Below are 26,605 nucleotides of genomic sequence, written 5' to 3'. Positions count from 1 at the left end.
TATAAATTGTTGGGCGTTTGGATCAGCAACTTCTTTGTCATATACGTATATAATACTTCATGGACACAGTAATATTTCAGCAGTGAAATAAGGTTTATTTAATAAACAGAAAATATGCCATATGCATCATAACAAAATTAGACAGGTGCATAAACAGAAAAATCACATCAATATTTACTAGAGCCTCCTTTTGCAAAAATAACAGCCTCTAGACGCTTCCTATAGCCTCTGATGAGTGTCTGGATTCTAGATGAAGGTATTTTGGACCATTCCTCCTTACAAAACATCTCCAGTTCAGTTAGGTTTGATGGCTGGCAAGCGTGGACAGCCCGCTTCAAGTCATCCCATAGATTTTCAATAAAATTCAAGTCTGGGGACTGGGATGGCCATTCCAGAACATTACACTTGTTCCTCTGCATAAATGCCTTGGTAGATTTTGAGCAATGTTTCGGGTCGTTGTCTTGCTGGAACACCCAACTCCAGCGTAACTTCAACTTTGTGACAGATTCTTGAACATTATTTTCAAGAATTTGATGATATTGAGTTGAATCCATGTGACCCTTAACTTTAACAAGATTCCCAGTATCTGCACTAGTCACACAGCCCCACAGCATGATGGACCCCCCACCAAATTTTACTGAGGGCAGCAAGTGTTTTTTTATGCAAGGTGCGTTGAATTGTTGAGCGATGCACAGTGACACCATCTGCAGCGAGATGATCTTGCAGGTCTTTGGAGGTGGTCTGAGGGTTGTCTTTGACCATTCTGACCATCCTTTGCCTTTGCCTCTCCGATATTTTTCTTGGCCTGCCACTTTTGGCCTTAACAAGAACCGTGCCTGTGGCCTTCCATTTCTTGATTACATTCCTCACAGTGAAAACATTTCACACAACTAAATACTGTTACACTAAATATCTTTGTCTGGAAAACACCCCAGTACTTAGTGTTAACTAGAAAAATGAATATACCACTGTGATCTTTTTTGGTGAAGAAGAAAGTAAATTATCATGCAGCCTCAGAGGGGTGCCTAAATCTTTTCATACGACTGTAGTGCCTAATGTTTCTCTATTTTCTTTTCTTTCCGACAAAGGGATCATTTCAAATGCATTGTGCCTTGTGCGGCAACCATTTAAGGTTGACACTTAATGTTGTTGACGTGTTCACACTTAACCCAGAGACACACCGAACCTATGGCTTCACACGTGTGCCGAGTCCCTGGTGAAACACCTGTGCATTATTCCTCTAAACCTCCATAATGAACTTCCAGGTGTCTACTTCGTCACACCCTTCCCCCACATGTCTGGTTCTATTAATACATCTCCTATTCTGGAAACATTCTTTACTAACCCCCTCCCCAACTATAACTATATATTAGAGCTGTGAAAAATAACGCGTAATGCGTTATGATTAAATTACAGGATTAATTAGTTAATTTTTTTAACGCATTTAACGCATGCGCAAAATGAGCTTCCAATATACCCACAATTCTGCCCAATCTGCATTAGTCGCCGCTGTAATGGGAAGTTCGTGTTTCAAAAAAACATAAATACCAAATAAAACCAAAGTGATATGCACACTCTGCGGGAAGACGTTATCTTTTCACCGTAGCAATACCAGCCTTAAGTACCACCTCAACGCGATGCATGCGTTGGTCATTAAGTCTGCCTGTGACAAGTTGACTAGCACAGTTGCCAAATAGATACAAAAAACTGTACACCGATTAATATTGTTGAGGACAAGGGGTTCACCGAAGTTGTGCGAGTGGCAACGGGGGACTCGAGCATCAAAGCAACGCAAAGACGCACAATAATGACAAAAATCCACGAGCTGTATGAAGCTGAAAAGAAAAAAAAAGGAAATGACTTGGCTGCTACGAAACATCAGGCGCTGACAGGGGATCACTGGACTTCTGTGAGTAACGATAACTACCTGGGTGTAACTGCACATCTAATCACCGACGAATGGAAGTTAAAGTCGTTTACACTAACGTGCATGAAAACAGAAGAGCGCCACTTTGCAGAGGCATGTGCACAACAGTTCCAAACTGTTGCAAGCAACTGGGCAATTGAAGACAAAACGACCACTATAGGGATAGACAGTGCACGTAATATGATAGCCGCGGCTAGACTACTGTAAAAGGGCATTTAGAGGCATTAGATTGTGTCATGGTGTGGTTAATGGTTGTTTGACAAAAAAGAGAAAAATGTTCAAACATCCTATAAAAACAATGGCTAAGAAGCCCAAATCATTTCTGTTTGATTTAAAAAGAAAAGAAAAATGTTTTATTCAACCATACAATGGCTAAGAAGCCCAAATTCTGTTTAGGATGAAGATTATATTAATGTTCCATATGGAATAGCAAAGATAACTGCTAAAGAATTGCTCAGTTGCAGCACCATTGTTTTTTTTTATAAATAAAAAAAAAGAAAACATGTTAAATGTATATATCCAAAAAAAAAATACAGAGAAAATCGGTAATATGTGATTAATCCACAGAAACCTGTGATTAATCTGATTAAAAATTTTAATCATTTCACAGCCCTACTATATATCTGACAGTTTGCTATAGGATTCCGTTTAGGTCGGCACAGCGCTACTACTCCTGGTCAGTTTGTCAGGCCCTGGATGGGGTTTCAGATGGATCATAAAGCCAGAGGAAAAGTGAGTGGATCTGTCTGTGCAGGGGGTGTGTGTGCGTGGACTCATTCACAGTCAGAGTTGATCTGTGTGTGCAGGGTGTGTGTGCGTGTGTGGACTCATTCACAGTCAGAGTAACATATAAACTGTGAGTTGATCTGTGTGTGCAAGGGGTGTGTGTGTGTGTGTGGACTCATTCACAGTCAGAGTAACATATAAACTGTGAGTTGATCTGTGTGTGCAGGGGGTGTGTGTGTGTGGACTCATTCACAGTCAGAGTAACATATAAACTGTCAGAAAATCAGTAGCCCCATGGAAGGGGCACAGGGGTGGAAGCCATCAGGGTTCAGAGATTAACCACGTCGATATGGTCAATCATTTGGCCTCCCCTTTTAACCCCTCCCCCTGGCCTGGCTGGTGCAATAGCTTGCATAGCTAAGGTTAGGTGAGTGAAGAGACAGATTGGAAGCATAAGAGGATGAGGAGGAAAAGCTTTAAATGAGGAGAAAGATTCATTCAGACAAGATGGGCCGTGATGGAAGAAGCAGGCTAAAAGATGGAGCCAGAAAAGCTAGACTCAAGAGAAAAAGAGATAGACAGACAGACAGAGAGGGAAAAAAAGAGAGACAGAAAGAGAGAGTATACAGACAGACAGAGAGAGAGGGGGGAAAGAGAGAGAGAAGCGGTGAGAGATAAATAAGAAAGAGAAAACCCTCTTCTGGATGTGGCGGACTGCTCCAGGCTCTTGGCTCAGTAAACACTTAGTGGGCACCTCACATCGTGCTCCCACCTCCTGTGGCTGCTCGGCTCCTCTCCCCAAACTTCACCTGCTTCTGCACAGCTGTCTCCACACAGCTGTTTCCCACATGTGGCTGAGCCTGCCAGATGGAGCCAGGGCTACTGGCCCGCAAACAGACACAGACACTATTGGGTGGAAGGAGAGATGCCTGTTTACAGAGAATTAACAAAACACGCACTGGGGTGGCACTGACGCAATCTACTGCGAATGGCTACATTTACACACAAATTGTCCAACGTTCAATGTGAATGTTAGGCCACGTCCACACAGAACCTGGATTGCCTGAATCTGGATTTTCTTTTGGATCCGGTACTTTTTTTTATCGTGTCCACATGGAGCCGTGTCAAGAAAAATCTGCGTCCACACGGAAACGCTGGAGTGGAGCGGAGTGGTTGAAAACGCTGTAAAGACGCCATGGAGCATGCGCATAAACTGACAGAAGACAGAAGTTGAGATCCAACTAGCAATGTTCCGATTGCTGAACGACTTATCTACCACCTGAAATCACTGTTACCAGCACTCAAACAGGACTAGATAGAATCGCGCACTTCACCATAACCCTTGTTTGTGTTAAGTTACCGTTTGTACCTTCCGTCTATAATACAAATCTTTTCACGTCAGATTTGCTCATATAGGCTATTGCTGGCACTTTTAAAAACCGGTTTTGAACAATGGTCTGATGAAAATAGATTAAACAGTGATAGTTTAAAGTGTGGCTTGTAAATGTCATCCCTTTCCTAACATCAATTTAGTTTATGTTGTTGCCGTTATGAAGTGACACAGCGGGGCTAATAAGGGTTCAGGCTGTGGTTACGAGGCGGGGCGTGGGGCTTGGGGCGTTCACGTGGTGCAGTGACATCATCGGGTTAGAAAGTGTGCGGATCGGATGTCCACACGAACACGGATCCGCTGGGTGGTTTGAATCTACCCACTCTGGAGACCGCATTCAAAAGGTTGCGGATTCAGTGACCAGATCCGCCGGGTTCGTGTGGACGAGAGGCCGATCCAACAACATTTCTTTCCGGATTCAGCTAATCCAGGTTCCATGTGGACGGGCCCTTATTGTAGAATATATAATATTCATTGTGACAGATTTCTTGAAATAAATGGTAAAGAATGCAGTCGTCTCATCTTGGTAGTATGTGACACATTTACAGGTGTCGATTTTCACACTACAAGCCTTCACACTCTCATCCTATACATGCAAGGTGCTAAACAGTTGCTGCATATGTAAGATGCTATTTTATTTAAAACACTTATTTCTTTCTTTGCTTTGCTACTGATTTTCTCACTCATAAGGGCCTACAGGCAATGTTTTCTGCAAACTGCATCTTTTTACCCTCTTGTCTGGGGGGATTGGATGGATGGCAAATTGCAACTTCACAGCATGAGCAAAGTCTTTCATAGAGCTTGTGATCTCTGCTCCAACAAAGACACATTCCCCACTACACAGAGCGTAATGAATTCAACACAGGCCATTCCAAGCAAATAAATATGTAGTTTTGCCAATGCAAGGCCATTTTAAAGAATGCTTTTACATCAATTTCGGTTCCTGTAACACTCATCACAAACTCAGACACACAGGCAACCAGACAGATACACACACACACACACACACACACACACACACACATCTGTCAATGCCACACCCTAATGAGTGAATCTGAGCTCATTATGTAAGATAGACTGTGGACTGCATTGGGATAATAACGTCCTATCTGCATAGTAACAGAGGGGCAGCAACTGCATGATTAGCCGCTCTACCCAACAAGTGGTGTTGAATAAATGCACATTATATGTCAATTAAAAGTATTTGTGCTTGTTATGTTTTGGGGGAGGAGGGTTTTACACCCTGTGCGAAAGCCTACAAAGACCCTGAATCGAACGCTAATTGACTCCTGCATTGATGACAAGGCCCAGTGTCCTAATTAGGTTCTCTCTCCTACTCATTAGGATATGGGTAAGGGGGGAAAAAAATTGGCGATGCCACAAGCTTGCTGGGCAAACTTTTTTTTATTTGATTTACGGCAGGCTCTCCTTGATCTGGTCAGTTGAAAAATAACAAGGCCAGGGAAAAGATATATTCGACAAAAGCTGCCCTTTGAACCTTCGACAATCTCCTACCACTAATGGGCATTGGGCACACACTGTAAACAAACCATCAAAAATGACAAATAAGCCAGCTGCACATAAAGAAACGATAAAGAAAAAACTATTGTGTTAATAAAGACAGAAATCCACCACCTCTACAATATACCATTCATTGGTCATATTCTCAAATACAGCACATTCAGTACTTCATATTTCCTCATAGAAAAAGCAGATCAAATGGACTCTCAGCTCTGCCTCTGAGGCCCAGTGAAACTAGTGCAGAAACAGTGCGGCATCTGTACCTTCTGGCGTTCCACCAGACCAAGGTCTCAGCTCGATAAAAAACATTAATGGGAAAGAGCTGTCAGTAAAGCGGGTCAATACGGCCGCCGCAGGACATTACCGCCATCTCCGTCGACACTGTCCACCAAAGACCACCGTATTTCGAATTATTTTTCTCCCTCTCTCCCTCTCTCTCAGAAAAAAGGCTAAAATGGCACCTGAAGCCTCGGGGTGGACGTTCTACTATGCAGTCCTCATGAGAACGGACAGCCTGGACCTATTACACACATTATAACTGACAATCATATCTATATCCTTCAGCGTCTCGTGTCAGACATTGTACCTCCGCGCCATATATCCCATCACACTCAGGCCCTCCCACAAACCCTTCACACCTACATCCAAAAATGTTTAATAGCTAGGCAGGTATAATTTCCCCCACGGATCTCAGCACCCCTATTCATCCATCTCCTCTAGGGATGGTTGAATCGATGTAATGCTTGTTCGATAAATGTATGTTTAGCAAGGCTTCTTATCTCTTCGGCCGTCTAACTGAATGGATAATAAGGTGCTCTCAAGTCTTATTAAAGAAGAACAAAAAAAAAAAAACATGGAACAAATTATTTTGTCCTCCTCCTTACCCTTGTCATCACTGATGCTGATGCCTCACCTTGAGGTTGTCATTTCCTGTTAGTGGCTGTCCTGCTATTCGCACTGACAGTAAAGGGGCGTTATTTATATGAAGGGCGTCTCTGGGTCTGATCCCATGATATTCTGTCTTTGCCATAGTGCGGTGTGTATAGAAAGCCTTTTGAGACATTAGGCGTAATGAAACTAGCCTCTTTTTACAGCAGTAGTGCCTACCAGGCCATGCTCATATTATTAATAACTCTCACCGAGAAAGTCTTGACAGACAGGAACAATATTCAGTGTCGATGTCTCATCTAATGGGCTTGTGAGTGGAATGGAGAATCGCCATCACATTGTTTTGGAGAATAACTAATTAAAAGGGGAAAATGGTTAGACTATGTTAAGGAAGATAAGCCATGTTCTCAGATACAATATACTCAAATATTACTCAAATGGAGTGGAATGAGTTGAAATAACTCTCAACTTTAACCTAACTGCCCTAGCATATTTGACCATTTATGGTTGTATTCTTGTGTGCTCAATTCACTTGACAATGATTCTGGCACTAATGGCATGTCATTTTTGTATTGATTTCGTCTGTTCGTGACCACAATGTCAACATCAACCAAATGTTTACACTGCACAGTGTGAAAACCTCCTATCTCCTCGCGCTCCTTTGACAGACACACGAGTAAAAGATGGACAGTGACAGAGAAAGGCCCTTCTCCACACCCTTTCCCTGAATCAACATGACAGAAAAGCCTGATTAGGCAATGATTAGACACTTTTAATATAGGACGCGGTGGGACGCAGAAGCATGTGGAACATGCTGCGCTGTTAACTGCTAAGGCGTCTCAGGGTTTTTCATTAACTGTGCTGAGGGGGGGGCCCTGGCGCTGTATTATTTGAGCCCTTACATCCTGCACTATGTGGGGCACCTCACACAGAGAAGGAAGAGAACTAGGGGAGTGTTCAAGAAAGTCTGTAAAACACAACTCTGAGTCTCTGAACTGCCCAAGTGTACAAGAATCTGGGTGAGTCATGAATGCACACCTCTTGACACATAACTGTAATGTTGTAGGGTGTAGGATTGGGTTGGCATAAACGTCTCGGTTACTTACGTAACCTCGGTTCCTTAAGCAGGAACCAGATATAACAAGTTTAGCGTGTACAGTGTTGCCTTGGTTTGATACTTCTTGCTCAGTTTTCTTTCCAAGGTCAGATTCGTGTTGCGCTGGTGAATTTATGGACTCCTGAGGGGGCGGGCTCAGGAGACAGCGCGGATGGATAAATGGCGTGAATGGATAAATGCTTCGATTTGGGTCCATGACTGACGTCATGTACCATTCTGTTATATCTGGTTCCTGCTTAAGGAACCGAGGTTACGTAAGTAACCGAGACGTTCCTTATCGCAGTTCACTGCGATATAACAGAATGGGACCCTATACATTCCCGCGTGATAGTACAGTGGCAGCCAATCACACACACCAACTTTATTCATTGCCTTTGCCCTCCTAGAGGTTCATACGGCAGCTGGCGGTGAACATTTTACAGGGCAACCTTTAACATAGGCGGCAGGGATCAGTGATCCCACGCCCGTAGGAAACCACCCTGGGATGTTTCATGTGCAACATAACATGTAGACACCAATGAACACACTCATCATTATATCGTTCTCAGGCCAGGGGATTCAGAGATCGCCCGCCTGCAGAACCCCATGTAGAAAACTAGGTTCAGCCACATCTAACATATAGAATCTAATGAAAGTGTGGCGAGAACTCCAGCTTGCAGCTTTGCAAATATCTTCCACTGAGACTCCCTTTAGTAAGGCCCAGGAAGACGAGACCCCCCGCGTAGAGTGTGCAACTTTTCCGGGGGATCTAAAGACAAGCTCTTATAAGACAACACGATAGCCTCTACTATCCAACGGGAGAGGCTCGGTTTTGATAGAGGTCTGCCTTTTGCACGTGCATCAAAGCACACAAATAGCTGATCTGATTGTCTGAAAGCCCCAGTGCGCTCTACATAACAACGGACGCAAAAGGAGGAGGCGAGAAAACTGCTAATTTAATCACCTGATTGCGGAATGGGGTTGCCACCACTTTAGGTGTGTAAGCAGCATTAGGTCGCATAAGCACTCTGTCACCAGCGATCGAGAACTGAAGGCACGATGGGCTGACGGACAGGGCTTGCATGTCACCAACGCGCTTTGCTGACGTTAACGCCAGTAGCAGCGCGGTCTTTAAAGAGACAAACTTTATGTCCACCGTCTCTTGGGGCTCGAATGGAGGCCCTGTGAAAGCACGTAACACAACCAGCAGATCCCAAGAGGGTATGAGGTGCCTCTCTGGCACCCTGAGCCGTCTCACCCCCGCCATAAAGCGTGACGCTAGCGGGTGACTGCCAGGGGAACTGCCATTAATGCCTGCGTGGCAGGCTGAAATGGCTGCCAGGTACACCTTGAGAGTGGAAGCCGCCTTCCCCTCATCAAACAACTGCTGTAGGAATTCCAGTATAACGCCCAGTGCACAGTTAATGGGGTCATGCTGACGCGCAGCGCACCATCGTTCAAAAATGCGCCACTTCAGCGTATACAGAGCCCGTGTCGACACCGCTCGGGCACTCTGTATCGTAGCCACCACCGCGTCCGATAAGCCTGATGCTATGAGCCTGCACCTTTCAGGTGCCAGGCCCTGAGACGCCACAGCTCCGGATGGGGGTGCCACACTGTCCTGTGCGCCTGCGTTAGGAGGTCTCTCCGTAGAGGCAGCTCCCAGGGCTGTTGCACTGACATATTGAATCGATCCGCTGCCCACGGCTGGTTGGGCCAGTAGGGGGCTATCAATAACAATTCTCTGCCCTCGTCCGCTACTCTGCGCAGCACCTGCTGGAGGAGCGGAATTGGGGGAAAAGCGTATAGGCGTAGGTCTGGCCACTGGTGACCCAGCGCGTCTATGCCTAGTGGGGGGTTGTCGCCCCCTAGCGAGAACCAGAGAGGGCAGCAGGTGTTCTGCCTGTTCGCAAACAGGTCCACCTGCGCCCTGAAAAAACGCATCCAGATCTGCTCTATCACCTGAGGGTGTAGACACCAGTCTGCTGCTTGAGGGTCGCCCCTCGACAACAGGTCCGCCCCGTAGTTGAGGTGACCTGGAATATGAACTGCCCTGAGGGAACGGACGTGAGCCGCTGCCCACAGGAGCAGGCGGTTCGCCCAATGGTGCAGTGACGGGGAGCGCACTCCGCCTTGACGGTTTATATACGGCAAGGCCGCAGTGTTGTCCGTCCTCACTAACACATGCTGACCACTCAGTCTGGGCAGAAAGTGTCGTAGAGCCAGGACTACTGTCCGTAGTTCTAACACATTTATATGTCGCAGACCAGAGACCGTTCACGCCTCTCCCCTCGCAGACCGCTCCCCACCCCTTGGTGGAGGCGTCTGTGGTTACTACTACGCGGCGTGTCACTATGCCCATAGTGCCTGACGCTGCGAGGAACCAGGGGGCTCTCCAGATTGCCAGGGCTCTCCTGCATCTGGAGGACACCGTTACCCTGCGGTATCTGTCTGTGACTGCGTTGAGCCTTAGAGACAGGTACCACATTTGGAACGGCCGCATACGCAACATCCCCAGCGGGAGCGCGAATGCGGCCGATGCCATCATTCCTAACAGGCGTTGGCAGCACAGCGACGAGACTGACTGTCCTAGTCGGAACTGGTGCACGCATGTTTTGATGGCATTTATTCGTTCTCGAGACAGCCTGACCTCCAAGGAGGTGGAGTCTAGAACCATGCCCAGGAAATGCGTAGTCTGGCTTGGGCACAGAACGCTTTTTTCCTTGTTTATTACAAAGCCCAGCTGATGCAGGTGTGCCACCACTAGATGGCCATCTTGCACCACTGCGGCCTTTGAGTGAGCAGCCACTAACCAATCGTCCAAATAATTGAATAAGCGCAGACCGCGTAGTCGTAATGGCTGCTTCTACGCACTTTGTGAAAATCCTCGGTGCCAGAGCTAGGCGGAACGGGAGTGCGTTGAATTGGTACGCTATTCCTCCGAATGCAAACCTCAGAAATCTTCGATGTCTGTGGTGGATCGGAACGTGGAAATATGCGTCTTTTAAGTCTATCGTGATAAACCAATCGTTTGGTCTTATGAACTGCACTACTGCGGCATGACTGCTCTGTTCAACACATGTAGATCTAGTATTGGCCGATAATTTCCGTCCTTTTTCGGGACCAGGAAGTAACGGCTGTAGAAGCCTGAAGCTACCTCCTCGGGAGGCACTACACTTATCGCTTCTTTTCGGAGCAGGGAGACTATCTCTTCCCGTTGGAAGTGAGACTGCCCCTGCCGCACCACTGATTGGATCACTCCGCTGAATGGCGGAGGGGGACGGGCGAATTGCAGCACGTACCCCTTTGTGATCGTTCTCAGCACCCATGGTGACACTGCGCATGCGCACCAACTCGCAACGCAGCCTGCCAGGCTGGGCTTTGAGTTGAATTGGTCGGGAACTAACCCGCTCATGGTCAATGAGTCTAAGCAGCGAGGACCGCTAGCTGGGAGGGGGAGGGAGAGGGAGCCCGAGGCAGCTGGCTGCTCTCAGCGCAACCTCGTGGAGTTGCTGGCCCAGAGTCCGTGATGTGGCCGGGGGTGAGGTTACCTGCGTCCGAACATCCTGATCCATCTGCATGGCTTCCCCCTCCGAGCTGTGCTCGTCGGAGTAGTCCAGCAGACTGTCGTCATCCAGTCCGAAGTCCAACTCCAGCTCGGGCTGGTCTTCGACTGGTGGCAGCTCCACCGCCTCGCGGCCCGCGGCCCTTGGGCTGGCAGGCGGCGGCGACGGGGAGAGGCTAACGGGTGAAGCTGCGGCAGTAAAGCGGCCGCTTGCACTCACGTTGCCCAAGGCTGAGGGCGCACTCGGTCCTTCGGGGGTAATAACCCCGGATGGAGCCGGTGCAGCCCTCTCAGCATCCACGCGCTCCCATAGCGCGAGGCGCTTTGTAGCCTTAGCTAGCGTCAGGCTAGCACAGATGCCACAGGCAGGGTCGACGCCTGAGAGCGCCACCGCTGCGTGGGCCCTGCCGAGGCAGGTCACGCACCGACGGTGGCGGTCACCCTTGACACGCACATGCCCGCAGTCGGGGTATTGCCTGGACATCTTTTGTTCTGAAAGCAGAAGAAAGTGTTAATACACAAGCACACTATTAGCAATGAACACGTTGGTTAGCAAAGCTAGCAGGCTAGTCAGAAACTTAGCCAGCTAGGCAGCTAGGATAGTGGCTACTACTTCCAAAATTAAGTTGAGTCAACGAATTTTGCAGCGCCCTGAGCTAGTGAGGGTTAAGAACCCAAATAACTCACCAACCCGTAGAGAGCAAACAGCACACAAAACTCTTTGACTTTTTGGTAGCGTAGAGGATTTACTCGGAGCTGGGGCTTTGTCTTGCGAAGTTTTCAAAGAGGTCAGATTCGTGTTGCGCTGGTGAATTTATGGACTCCTGAGGGGGCGGGCTCAGGAGACAGCGCGGACGAATCGCAGCCTTTCAGGCGTGAATGGATAAATGCTTCGACTGACGTCATGTACCATTCTGTAGGTACACTGGAATTCGTCCATTGTGGTTGACTTTAATCAGTAACTTGCGTGTGATTTCACCCGGAACCTACGTCAAGCTTTACCTGTAATAAAAAGGCAACCTGATGCGACTTTGACCACGCCCCTTTAGCTTGAACAAAAGGCACGTCTTCCCAGATGTGACTCTCTCGCTCTCCGCCGGCGTTTCAGCCAGGCACATCTCTCTTCCTCTCTCCCTCCGGGCATCGTCCGCGAGGAGCAAGCCTCTTTGACCTCCTCTCACCTCAGGCATCGCCTGCACACAGTGAAGAACAACTCTCTTTGTTCTCTCGCAACAAAGAGACCACTCTCACTTCTTACGGCCGACACACGCCTAAGAGCTCTCAGTGAACGAACTGCTAAGTGAGACAAAGTAAGTTTAGCGAAAGCAGCTAACATTAGACCTGCTAGCTAAATTGCAAAGGAAAGCAGCTAACAATAGACCTGCTAGCTAACTCTACACAACGGGAACAGAAGGCAAACTGCAACGTTCTGAGCGATCAAATCCTCCGACCTAAACTGCAGTGAAACAAAGACATCACAGCAAGGACAACTTTCTTAAACTACGACAGCATCATCTCTTCTCTGCCTCATCTACGTCAGATCCGCACACCTTTTCCCAAAGGTAAACTCTGACATTAACTGGGCATTTAACTATCCTAGCTATTCACAACCTGGCTAAGTATAAGACTATGCTATGTTTACATGCCATTGTTCATGTGTTTCATATGTTTTGTTTACTGAACGTAACTGTTTATATATTTTCATTGTTAGTTGGTAGTTGGCTTCGCCACAGCATCTAAGGGTTTATCGTTAGGATTGCTTCTCAGACACATCGGGTCTTGCATGCATCACTAACCATTTCCCTCTTCTAACATGGCATCTTAATCGCGCACGATTACATATACATTGGCCTTCACATAGCCACACACGCGAAGAGAATACTCGAACTTCGCGCTGCATATAGGCTCGTCCTTGTTCACATCACATGTATGTTCGCGTACGTGCACACACAGCGCAACCCCGAGCCCACCGGCTCACACACACACACACACTCCCTCTCTATTACACATACACATATTCCTTCAATTCATTGGTTAGTTACATTTAGCTAGATTACATATTGTGTGTTATTTCTTATCATTGTGTAAATAAATACTTTGATTATATACGCTGGTTTATTTAATGTTGCACAAGAATGGACGTTGCCAACCTCTTCTATTCAGAATTCTAATGACCTTCAACCATACTATTAATAAGGTAACTTTGGTTGTAGTTATTAATCAGAGTTCCAAATTGACTGATTTGTGGATTATCATTATTTTGACCACGTGGAGGACACTACACTTTGTGTGGCGCCCCCTAGGTGCTCAACTTAATTGATCTGCCTTTGTGTTGAATGGTTGATGCCTGTCCAATCGAGTGAGACTACCAACATATTGTTGCTGTTGCAAGGACAGCACCAGTGTGTCTTGGTGGCCCTCGCAAAGACGGTATCACAATTTACACACAATTGCACCCACATTCACCCGGCTCCTGCTCACAGGGTAAGTTACCTACATAGTCTGGTACTCCCATGTGAGGCTGGTACCAATTTCACCTACAATTCTGTTATATCGCAGTGAACTGCGATAAGGAACTGTAGGGATCATTACACCAGGCCTGGACTGTACAAATCTCATTTATATGGTATACATGTAATTGAACAAGAAAATTAAGTGACCTCAGCTGACCTTTAAGTAAGTAGAAAATGGGACACACCATATCATAAGTCAACAGAGCGCAAAGTCACAATCCTGACCGACTACTGCATACGTTTCAGTTTTTCGTGAGATGAAACATAGTTCCTCCCTGATTTTACGCTCTCAAAAGTGCAGCCATTATATCTGTTTCTGGTACACTATGGGGGGGGGGGGGACCTGCTAAACTTTAAAATGTACAGCTCTTTCAAGAGCAGAATGAGCAATTACCTACTGCAGCCAATTCCACAGCTCCATCAAAAGAGCCATTTCTACAATAACCTCTACTAATGAAAGGTCTACAGTCATAATTTGACCAACCCCAAGTGCTTGTCAGATCATATTTTAATGACTGTTAAAGGCAATTAATAAGAGGAGCTACTTGCCGGAAGGGATATTAATTATGTGTCTGCTTGTATGACTGTCTACAAATGATCAACATGGGAGGATGCATTGTGTGGAATGGGTTGCTGGTGTTAACAGAATGTAGTGCTGCTATTCAAAGTAGAGGACGCTCCGGGAGAGTTCCCGCCAGCTGAGACTGCCTATTCATAGAGGAAGTTTATTATTCCCACAGTGCAGCTCCTCCAACATCAGCAGCTATGATGCTGATGCGCCTCCCTGTATTCCAGGCATCTGCTGCCCGGGCGCTTCGTGTCAAACACAGGCACTGAAAACAACACATCTGCAACAGAATGGGTAGGGCGCGCTGAACCGAAATCCGAAGCTCCACCGGTTCAAATGGAGTGTGCGGCTCTCACATCAAACAGAAAAGCTTAGTGATGAGACGCGTACGTTGCATGGGTAAAAAGTCACGGGGCTCCTGCTCACCTTAAACACAGATCCCCAAGAGATGCCTTTCCCCCGAGCTGACAACTGAGAAAGGGAAAGTTAACTATGTTGTCAGAGGGTGTGATAGGAACAACTTCAGCTTGTACCTGAAGAACTGCAATTCTTTTCAACAGAGCACCACATAAGAGTACGGCCTACACAGTCTTTTAAACCAGCATCACTTAACCACTCAACACAACATATCACATGCTCTGAATGATACTAGTTAGAGCATTACAAGGTAGCAGTTTATATGGTTAGGTTCCTACCTCTGATGAAAAGTCACAGTTTTAAGATACAAGAAGTTTTTCAAACAAACAATGGCAGCCTCTTCCACCCACTGTGAAGCAGCCCCGGGCTCTTTCATGTCACAAGCGCATTCACCCCACTACCACAACATGTCGCCTGGACTGGAGCGAAGAAGGCCCTCACCATGGTAACCAGTTCTTGATAAAAGTACAAGCCGGTAAACAACACCACACCACAACCAAATTCTGACAGCCTGAAAACACATGGTTTATGCGCAAAATGGCAGTGGCAGCTGCCTCTGATTTTGCCAGTGGGGAAACACACTGTTGTTGACAGGTAGGAAAGACATAGTGAGGCACTGAGAGTTGTTTGGTCTGTGGGGAGGCAGAAGCTAGAAATGTGATGACACACACAGAGTCCGACAAACAGACAACAATTTCATGTTTGATCAGTTTCACAACGAGAAGAGCACTCTGCTATGTGTTTACATGTTCTAAGGCTGTATTTTTCTCAGCATGCAGCAGAATCCTTCAAGCGAGACTTCACTCACATTAAAGGTGCTTCAGTGTTAGAGTAAACATTAAATACAAGGAAATGTTTGTCAATTCAATTGAAGCATCCGATTTTGTGACACGTTAATGTAGAAATGGTCATTCCAACATTGGAGGTGGGCACTTCAACATTGCATCAATGATAGATGGTTTCGTAACCATGAGCACGTGGTTCGATTGTATGGAAAATCTGTGTTTTCAAAGGTTTTTCTGTGTCTTACTTGGATCCTCGTCAAGGTTGCCAGACGTTCTGTTTCGGACTTAAATACTGCGGTTTGATGGCATTTGTATTGCTCCTCAGTCTTCTTCTCCACCTAAAGCACGGAGCATCGTATTAAAGGCTGAAACCAGGACAGTGTTTTGGTGAGCACAACCCAACCCACATAAGACAAGCTCCAGCCCTACCTTGTATTGGTCCGGACTAGGATCGTAGACGTCTGACTTGTTGAAGAATAAGGGGCTCCGGCGTGCCGACGAGCCAAATGCCCCTCTCCTCGTGCTTTCCAAGAAAGCCTTTTTTAAGCTTTCCTGCGCAAGCCCGTAGTCAAACACGTTATATGCACCAGGGCCTGCAGAGGAAATGACATTAACAGGCAAGGAGAGAAAAACAATCCAAAAATGTGGGGAGGAATACTGCTACATGGTTCAGTGTTTACTCAAATTTTACCTTGACAGAATTCATTTTGAGCACAAACTAACCTTCAGCAAAAAAGACATGTTTTAGTAGTACTGTGTCTACACAATGCAAAAATTGCATCATCCATAGTAACTTTAAGGTGGCAGGCTTTTTGCTGTGTTTTCTTCCACTGCATTCATTTAATCAAAAAGCATTTTATAGGCACACAACATTGAGTCATTGACATCTTTGCAGTGAGTGGGTGGCAACACTGTTACCATTGTTTGCATGATAATCATAAAAACAATAATATAAACAATCTCCTGCTGGGGTGAAATAAAAGAGTCAGCCTAGAAGAGATGGGCCTGCTAAAATGCATAAACACTCAGACACACACACACACACACCTGGAGTGGACGGTTTCCTTTTCTCCGAAACGAAGCGCTCAGTCGTCAATCCAAATGGGTTTTTCTTGACACTACTGGTCTTCCTCAACAACTCCAGGGCACAGCGCGGGTCATTGTAGGCACCAACAGGGGGAGCTACTTCCTTCGCTGTGGTAAAGCGCTGTGAGTCAAACCAAACAACTTGATGTATCATCCATTAGAGCCACTGTGACTGTGACCTAAACTGTTTTATGGTCTGACGTTTAAAACACCAGCATATTAACATAAAGTGTGCGGCACAATGTTATATCAACAGATAAATCCTCCAAATAAAGTTAAAAGGAGACTAGGAAAGTGCTGATTGAATGGCTTTCACTCTCCAACTGTCTAATGGTTCACCTTGGAGAGTCTAATGGTTCACCCTGAAAGTCACCATGATGTACAATCCATTCCCTCTGTTTCAATGTCAGGAACCCAAGCTGAAGCATTCACTTAGTAAGAATTGTCTACATCTTATAAAGCGACACCCAAGGGCATCCGACTTCCAGGGGCATATACCTGAAGGTATTCAAGGTTAGAAGTTCTTGTGTGTGTGGTTATTCCCTTAAAACCTAAAAGAACCAGGCGATCAATGCATTTCTTTCAATGCTACAAGGCTAAGGTGAGGGGGAGGAAAAGAAGAAGAAGAAAAAACAGCAGAACAGAGTAGCGGTGTGTGTGTGTGTGTGTGTGTGTGTGTGTGTGTGTGTGTGTGTGTATGTGTGTGTGTGTGTGTATTAGTAATGAGTTGTTGAATTATAGAGCTCTTACGAGTTGTTCCACACAGGACACAGCCAAGGCTGAATGTGCCAGATTGCATTAAAGTGCTGCATTAACTCATGTGGACTGTGGGAATTGCGGCTCAGATCTCGCCTCAACACGGGCAGTAGAAAGCGTCTGATTAATAATCATAAGTGGATAAATTCTCAAGGAAAGAGGCTGAGCTCCAGCTGCTCCACTTCCCCCCCCCCCCCTCACTCTCTCTAGGCGTCCACAGGGGCCCCATCAGATGCTGGAGCCACTAGCCGACTGTCTGATCACAGACACCGGAGAGCACCTCGCAGGTTGGCACCAGTGACTTCATACGGAAGATCAGAGGCGACCGCAGCTTGTGCCAATGTTGAAAATAAATAAAATAAATAATCTAATTAAAAATAAGATGGAAAAAAAGGTCAGAGAGTTTTTTTCAAGCACTTTCTCACTCCTTCTGAGCATTTCTGTCTGGTGTGTTTATAAGACTGAAGGGTTTTCATCATGGCGACACCAGTACCATGTGGCAGTCACTTGGGGGTGTGTGAGGGTGCCTGAGTGTCAGGAAAGAAGTCCTTCATAGAGAATCATAACCTCAGGTTTAGAGTGTCATATCAAATCACCTCAAATAAGGAGGCAACCACATGACTTCTGTCTCAAAGACCTCTGCACTTTCTGAGTGAAAAAAGAATTCGCCACAGCACAGCTATCCCATCCCACATCACAACACTGAAAAGGTCATTAGGTTTGGATTTCTCTCCCAGCCGCCATCATCAGTCACGTGCTGAGCACATCTGGAAAGACCTCCTCGGCTCCTCTGCGCAGGGCACCGTGAGACAGAGATGGGTGGGTGAGACTGGATGGCAATCTCAGGCCCGTGTCCAAGGGGCTTATTACGTGTCAGACCCGCTTCACACCACCAGAATAAAGACAGATGGCAACCCTTTTGAGCCGTCTCCCTGTCCGCCTGTAACTTCCTGTCAGCGCGTCCATTTTAGCTGTCTATCAATCCGCCAATCGAATCCGAATCAATTCTCCGGCACCGCACTCCTCCAGCCAACAGATGTTCTGACGGTATCGCAACATGACAAGGAGAGAGAGCGTGGGGCTCCTAAGTGCGCTGAAGCGAGAGAAGATCAAAGGAGGATAGAAAAGAAGAAAAAAAAAAAACAGATGCTCACCTGGGCCTGGGAGAGGAAGGGAGGGATGGAGACCAGGGGGGCTCCGTACGGGGTGCTGGGCTTCTCAAACTGACTCTTGATGTGGTACTGCCCAGGTCCTGGCACACCCTGAAAGACAACAGAGAGCAAATAACGAGGAAAACACACAGATGATCAATGCGGTTTGATTGATCAAGAATATATGGCCTGCAGGATATCTGTCACAGCTTTAAGCTCGCACCCAGACCCTTTTTTTTCTCTTGAAGTTGTCAAACACTCAATTACAAAGATGAAGAGCTTCAACCTCACAGACAAAGACAGGGACAGGAATATCAAAGGCAGACAGAGAGAGGGAGAGAGAGATCGTCAGAGGGAGAATAACCTTCCTCTGATCAGACATTAGAGTGCTGTGCGGAGGCGGTCATTACGCTGCACCTCTTCCCTGTCCCCTCTCACCCTCCCTGGGAAGACTGTCCCACATGGCACTCCACACCATGATTTATAGGCAATTACAGTCCACAAGACTAATGTCAGCTTACAGGGAAGGGGGAAAGGAGAGGCAAGTGAGGGCATACACTTTCTGAAACAAACAAAAACAAACACACAAACACCTTACACCCACAACCCCCCCACCGCAGCGAAACCTGCACCGACAAATTTGCAAGAGAGGCTTATCAAAGTAAATGAGGTGGAACAGTGTCTGGGAGGGAACTGCTAGCATAGGCATCTCGCCGCACCTGTGATTTTAGCGATTGCTAACAACCACAAGCATCAGTGTTAGCCCCCTCCTGCCACGGTCGCATCCGCCCTACCGCACAGCACCTCGTCCCACACCTTGGGCGTCAAACCTGCACTCTCTCCGCACGAGAGAAAAGGTATATACTGTATCTATACATCTTTGTGGATGCGTCTTGGAGTAAGGTCAGCACAGACCCATCTGCTCTTGGTAAAAAAGCCAAAGCTGCCTAATGATTGCAGTGGGAGTGGGCCTCCAGTGGAGCGGAGGCAGGGAGGGTCACACCGCAGGTGCTGCATGGCTCGTGGCCCCTTATGTGCATGGGTCATGGATGCAGTAAGAGACTGGCTCGGAGCACCCCATAAAAAAAACACAACTTCATAAAAAAACAACTTCATAAACTGGGTGCAGGTGAGGTAAGGGCCCAAGATGCCAATTATTTGTGACTATACCACTAGATTCTTCAATATCTCGCTACTAACATGGCAGAGGCACCCGGTGAAAATCATACCGCTTTTCTTTAGGAAGGCTTCATAGTGCCATAATGGTTCTGAGCACATTATTGCTAACAGTAAACGTTAATGTTTACTCTGAGTTTTGGTGGCCCAATTACTGTCACTTATTTTCGGTATGATACTATTTTCAACCCAGTTTTCATTTTCTGAATCATGAAAACATGTAAACAGGATTTCATGTAATTATCAGTCATAGTGCTATTGCTGTCCTCTGCTGGCAAAACGATGCACCCTTGAGGCAAGATTATCATACAGGCATGCAAATGCAACTGTATCAAATGAGATGTCTTTCCTGCCAATGTATGGGGTTGAGGAAAGGGGATCAGACCTAAAATGAACGTGGATTTTCCATATTGTAACAATCTGTGTCTACTAGCTTTTCAGTTTGAAAATGAAACTGTAGATCATTTAAGAAATGTGCATTCTTGAAGGATTCCTTCACACTTTGCATTTTTCTCATCATTTGATCGTGTAGACCCTGAGCTCAAACAGCTCTCTGGGAGGATAAGTGTACATACTTATTCTAAATAGGTATGCAGAATATAAATTAAATAATAATGTATTCATTACATGACTGTATTAATACTGTAATGTAATGTTAAATGCAACGGAAACAAAGTCCCCTTAAAAAAAACAGTACCACCTATGATGTAGCATTTGGAAGTCTATGTTGTATTTTTTATTTCTTTTCACATTCTGGCTTTGGCTGTAGTCTGATTGATATAACACCTCTGTTAGGACATCAGAGTGATGGGAGAGACTCCACAACTATATTAGTGAGGTCATCACTTCTGTTAACTATCTTGCATGACGCCGAAATCAAGCTTGTGCCATCAACTAAATTAAATATGGATATCATTTGATCAGTTATTCATTCTAAATCATTCTTCAGAATGTGACTCTCTGCAGCATAACTGAGTCAGAATTTAACGGAAAAATGCATTAGCAGTCAACACTTGGCACAAATGACACACGTTAGTAGAATATTTACAGATGAATATTTATACATTGAGCTTTAGCGCCCTCTGGTGGGGCATCACATCCTGCTAGTTTCAATTATGATCCATCCACAGAGAAACTGGGTCAGGGTTATATGATGAAAATGCATGTATGTTTGTTTGCAGGTACACAACAATGTCTTTATACCAGACTAAGAGGTTAACATGCCTATTCTGCACACGTGTTAAAGCAAGACTACAAACTGTATAGCCACAAAAAAAACTTTTTTTGTTTTAACAGTACAGTGATCTGTTTGATGTAAGCATTTTTTCCGGCCTATGGAGAGTGGACTTACAGAGCAAAAAAAGAGAGAAAAAAAAATGTACCTAGCCAACCATTTCACTGTTTAAAGCAGCATTATGGCATTTTGGTCTCAACCTAGTGAGCTACCAACCTGAAAAACATACAAGCTTTGGCAAATGGAGGCAAGCAACATCAGCTTCATCATAAGAGCTGTTTATGATGTGCTTCCATCACCAAAAAACCTACATCAATGGTATGGCGAGGACCCGACCTGGCCCTTCTGCCCAGCTCCAGCGACTCTCAGGCATATAATGACAGGTTGCAAGACCAGCCTCTCACAAGGCCGCTACACCTGGAGGCACAATCAGGTCCTCAAGAGCCTGGCTGCAGCACTTGAGATCAAGAGGAGTGCAACCAATTCATTACCTCCAAAAACAAGCAATCCCGTTAAAACAACAACATTCATCCGGGAGGGACAGAAAAGGCCCAAGCATCCTCCTACGAAGCCAGAAACTGGACACCTAGCCATGGCCCGGGACTGGAAGATGCTTGTCGATATTGGCCAGCAACTAATTTTTCCACCTGAGATTGCTTCTACCAACCTTAGGCCAGACAAGGTACTCTGGTCCCCTTCACAAAAGGCTGTGTACATCATAGAGCTCACAGTCCCGTGGGAAAACTCTGTTGAAGAGGCCTACGAGCGTAAGAAACTGCGTTACACAGAGTTGGCAGCAGACGCAACTCAGCGTGGCTGGAATGCAAAAGTCTGGCCAGTTGAAGTGGGATGCAGAGGAATCGTGGCTTCTTCCACCATCAGGTTGCTGAAAGAACTTGGAATCCATGGACAGGCTCTGCGGCAGACCGTCAGAGCAGTTTCTCAAGCAGCTGAAAGAGGCAGCCAGTGGATCTGGATCAAACAAAAGGACCCTTGCTGGTCTATAACTTCATGACCCTCCACCCCCACCTGAGAACCCAATTCAGATCCCTCCAACTTGAGGAGGGCATATGAGGTATGCGGTCAGCTGTAGGGCTGGCTCAGGGAAGAGGACGCCCCTGCCTTGCATAGTCCCGTGGGAAATCTTAATTGGGCATGGGCACCCACCTTTGATGAGGGTGTTTAGTGATTAAAGGCCAAAACACCCACTGATTCGAAGGCCCACTACTGAGGATGGGTCCCAAAATTGACATCTTAACCCAGTCTAAGAAATAAACCTCCCATGCCACTCTGTCAACATCATGGGAAATCTCATGTGAGTGCATACCATCTATTGGCACAATGGACAGTTTTAACATCTCGTCCCGTGTTTTATGATTCTGATTCAAACCCTTGCAAACACTACCAACAGCCCAGTTGGCACTGATAAAAGCTTTTTTTTGTGTGTCTTTTTTGGCGATTTTTCTTACATTTTCACAGGTGTTCTGATCCCAAAAAACAAAACCTCACAGTACATAGCCTGGACGGTTACTGGGAGCAATAGGTGTGTTAATCGGTCCTTCACATGACCATATACCATCAAAATGAATTGGAAGATGATACCAAAATAATAAAATATCACTCAAAAAGTGGCAAATTGTTGCAGTGTTGCCCTTAAAATGTGTGAAAGAGGGGTGTTATGGTAAATCATTGAAAAGAATAAGGCTGTGTGATGCCGCTAATTTCCATGCTAATAGGACAGTGATCCCATTTTTATGCCTTGTTCTCATCTTTCATGCCTTATATCTCAGGAGGTAAAGCAGCTCGTTGGGTCAGCCCAAAACAACACTTGAAGCGCAGAAATTCATTAAGGGTGACTGAAATCAGTATGAGGATTCCAGGAGAACCGTGGGAGTGGGAGAGAGAGAGAAAAAGAGAGAGATTATCACCTTCTTCTCTTCCTGAATGGTGACTATTTCGTGGTAACGAGGGATGGCCAGCTTCCCCCTGCTCTTCTCTTTCTTCACGTTGACGTTCTCACAGTAAGTGGCATTATGCCTATTCAGACAGAGAAAAGCAACGGCAGACCATCAGTCACCAGCACAGGAGACCTCAACGCGATCGATCTCCCTGCTTTCCATCCACTCGGCATGATAAATCTGCTCCCATACAGTATATCTGTGTATGAGCAGAGAGCCTGGAGAAAAGAGCCGGGAGATGTGATTTATACATTCTGTCTCCTGTCTCAATTACAGAGAGTGGGGGCGTGATGAGTGCGGTTGCCAGTGTCCTTCCTGCAACAGAGCTGTCAATGCCTTTTCCTACCCTCTACCCGCTATCTATTGATGGGCGGGTCATAGCATGGGAAAATGCTTAGTAAGAGCCCATCTGCTTCATCTTAAGAAAAGAGCTGCTGTGGATGGTGCCGTAGGCAAGGGGCTGACCTGACAAGCATTAGAGTTCTAGTTTGAGTGCTGATTCTCTGACACTGACACACATCACTGGCAAAAATTCAATTATTTTCATCTGCTGTGGCAAACCAAAATACAACATTACCTTTGAAGAAGTGCTCAAAGGGTAACCTAAGATTTCTCTTAATCTGGCGTTCTGAGCGACAGGCCACAAAGAACGCCAATGGTTTCAGATGTATTCAATTTTAAACCGTACTAGTTTACAGGCCCCATAAGCTTAGAACAAAGAAAATTCTACCTGAAATATTTTTCCTGCCACACATTCCTCCACTACCCCCATGGACAGAGTCAAATTATCAGAGTCAAATGCCAAAGTCATTTATAAGGCAGTACATTCAAGGAAAAATGTCTGCTCACTCAAATTTTCAAAGGAGCCATTAAATACAAACTTTTCAATAAAGAAGTCAAACCAATTGTCCCTCCAAGGCCTTGGTGCATTACAGTTGAGGTGCTCAAGGTCTGCTTACTTGGTTTGAACAAGGTGTTGTCCCCTGTATTTAGCTTTCATCATGGGCTTCAAGGCTTCAACACTTTATTTGCTGTGAGGCCTCAGTTTGTCTGTAGTCAGTGTTAATGGCTGATCTACACTAACTGAAGTTGTTTACATACTTACACATCAGGGTCATAATGACAAGGGCCAGGGCCCTCTATCACCTTCTGTTCTTTGCGTTTCCCTGTCATATTTCCAAAATGGATTCCTTTGTACTTGAGAGAGGATGAGTTATCTGTCTGAGAGAGGGATGAGACAACAATACAAAATTATAATAATACTAGTTAAATACTAGTTTTCAAACAAAATACCACCCATGAGCCTGTCACTTCATCCCAAAGCATTTTGTAACACTAGGAAGGAGTCAAAATGCTATTTTTGCAGGCTCTTAGTCAGCCAATCAACTGCATAGCATCAAAATCTTTTTGCCGAATCATCTGAGTCTAACGGAGGATTGAATGCCAAGCCAAGTGGGAGGGAGAGGGAGAAAGAGTGAAAGCAAGAAATTGATGCTCCTTTAATAAATGTAAATCACTGAGCTCTTCCTGTCTGGCACACACAGCGGACATAACCTACCTCAAGGACATTGTTGACTTGGTTAGTCAATAACAAATGAAATATGATTTAATTGAAGCCAAGACCAGCAGGCATTGCATTATTTTAAGTGAATATTGTAATATAACTTAAAGAATAATTACTAATGGCCCTTTTTGTTGACATCAGGATGGATTAACATTGTGCTCTGTGACTTTTAAAATGGCGTGACCATCATTAGCAATGGAAATAGATTCTGGCAAATTAAGAGGCCCGGTGGTGCATTAGATATGTTGCTGCTAATGGACCACTCTCATACCGTTGGCACACACTTCCTATTTTATGTTGTAAATAGAGGGAGAACAAGGAAGATAAATGTGTGTGTGTGTGTGTGTGTGTGTGTGTGTGTCTAAGAGAGAGACAGAGAGAGAGAGAGAGAGAGAGAGAGAGAGTATGGACTAGGTGAGACTACATTTCTCAAGTGCAGTGGGTTGTAGAAAGCAGGTCCCAGTGTGGCATCCCTTTCTGGAGGCGTCTGTTTGCAAAGCAGTCCCTGACTGTTCTCCTCATAGCCATAAGACTGCCCAGGAGATGGGATGGAGGGTATGTCAGGTTGTTGAATAAACCTGATGCGATTAGGCACAGCCTGCAGAAAGTGTAGAGAAGAAAGCAAGGTGTTACACATAGGGTTCAGGGGATTTCATTAAAACCAGTCATTCAGGTATGCAATTTCAAGTCTTACAGTTGTGCTCTCTGTGAGTGTTTACATACCAATTTCATATTCTCCTTTCGTGAGGTGTCCTCATGTTTAGATGCAATTGTTAGGGAAAGATTATATGCTCCTGGGCCTGGGTTATCTGGGACCACCTCTTCAAAGCGTTTTGAGCGATTCTGGAGACTCTTTCCTCCAGGAACATGACCCTACAACATGACAGTGATGGTAATAATTTGTATCAATAGGAAACAGTGTGCAACTCAAAATATGGAGAAGATCTACTCCATTTTCAATCAAATTTCCATAACACCTTGAGCAGGGAGTTGTACTGGCCTGGGCCTGGGGTAGTCAAATCATCATTAGATAGGTGAAACAATGTCCGTCTCTTGGTTAATGATAGAAATGGTGCATAGCCATCTGAAAGAAATTCAAGATTGAGAGCACTACTTAAAAATATGTATAGCGTTGCTTAAAAGTACCTGTTGATGTTTGTGCTGATCGGAAGGTGCTATATGGTTACTTGACTATAATACTGAATTAATCTATGTGAATCTTTAAGCACACAGTATTCATTACCGTTACATGCTGCTTTCTACTAAAATGTTGCTCTCTCCACCAGAGCTAATCAAACACAGTGGTGTCGCTCCAAATACCTTAATTGAGTTGGTGAGTTATACAGTGCTCATTTTGCCATGTCCCATTTACGTTTAACCTTACAGCATCAATTGATGTAACTGGTTTAAATAGCATCTGTGTTACCTTGCTTCCACCTAAAACCTACCCGATGCACTGGTTAGGTAATGGCTGACCTCATATGATCCTGGACCGAGTTTGGATGAGGTACTTCCCACTGCAAAAGGCGTAACTCGGGGGCAACGACCATACATACTTGCTTATGTTTAATCCGCAGCACACCTAGTAAACTCTCATTAATATCGGACACGAAATATTTCGAAGGGAATACTCACTGGTGTATTTTGGTATATCTCAATTCTGTTCGGAGAGTGTTATGCTAGCTAGCTATCGTTCATCTCGTCTAGTTAGTTCAACATTAGCCAGGCAAAGTTCGATTGTATGTTGCGTTGCTTGGACACCTGAGAAACGTGTGGTCACTCAGGGGAACATGGAAACAAAATACGGGCGTATCGTATAACGCTGACATGACACAAGCCTACATTTTCGTGTTATTGGTCCACTGCAGGCAACTGCGTTCAAATAACAAGTACTAACTTGAAGCTGTCATTGCTGCTTTGACATTGTAAAGATGTGCTTCATCCGTAATGATGAAGACAAGGTATTACAGATCCTAGCCTACTTCTTTGTACCTGTTTATCTGCGATTTACTCTTTCATGATACCACTTTAACCAGATAATATAAGGATTTCGCTTTAATTTGAAATGTTAACTAGTACCCCCATCTAGTGGTTAACGGAGGTATGGGGATTAACGTTTGATCACATAGAGTAGGGCTATTCAACTTCAGTACCAAGAGGGCCAAATGGGAAAATCAGTGGGTTTTCCGGGGCCCACATAAAATTCGACACCACTAAAAATATATTCCTATTGTGGCTTGTCAGTGGCATGTATTTATATCCAACTACATTTAATAAAGTCAGA

General features: G+C 45.4%; 1 protein-coding gene across 1 annotated transcript in view; it reads right to left on the bottom strand.

Moving 5' to 3' along the window:
• The window catches only part of stpg2 (sperm-tail PG-rich repeat containing 2), a 33,217-nt gene extending 6,612 nt beyond the window's left edge, over nt 1-26,605 (bottom strand). Inside the window, exons 1-10 of the mRNA XM_031570528.2 lie at nt 25,770-26,605; nt 25,299-25,405; nt 25,045-25,194; nt 24,746-24,919; nt 23,863-23,978; nt 22,728-22,836; nt 18,393-18,500; nt 16,444-16,603; nt 15,826-15,989; nt 15,642-15,734 (exon numbers count right to left, since the gene is read on the bottom strand). Of these exons, the coding sequence (XP_031426388.1) occupies nt 15,642-15,734; nt 15,826-15,989; nt 16,444-16,603; nt 18,393-18,500; nt 22,728-22,836; nt 23,863-23,978; nt 24,746-24,919; nt 25,045-25,194; nt 25,299-25,405; nt 25,770-25,875 (1,287 nt within the window). The 5' untranslated portion in view covers nt 25,876-26,605. The remainder of the gene's footprint in view (nt 1-15,641; nt 15,735-15,825; nt 15,990-16,443; nt 16,604-18,392; nt 18,501-22,727; nt 22,837-23,862; nt 23,979-24,745; nt 24,920-25,044; nt 25,195-25,298; nt 25,406-25,769) is intronic.

This window comes from Clupea harengus, chromosome 7 (assembly GCF_900700415.2).
Source record: "Clupea harengus chromosome 7, Ch_v2.0.2, whole genome shotgun sequence".
Taxonomy (NCBI): domain Eukaryota; kingdom Metazoa; phylum Chordata; class Actinopteri; order Clupeiformes; family Clupeidae; genus Clupea; species Clupea harengus.
This window is presented reverse-complemented; position numbering and strand designations above follow the sequence as displayed.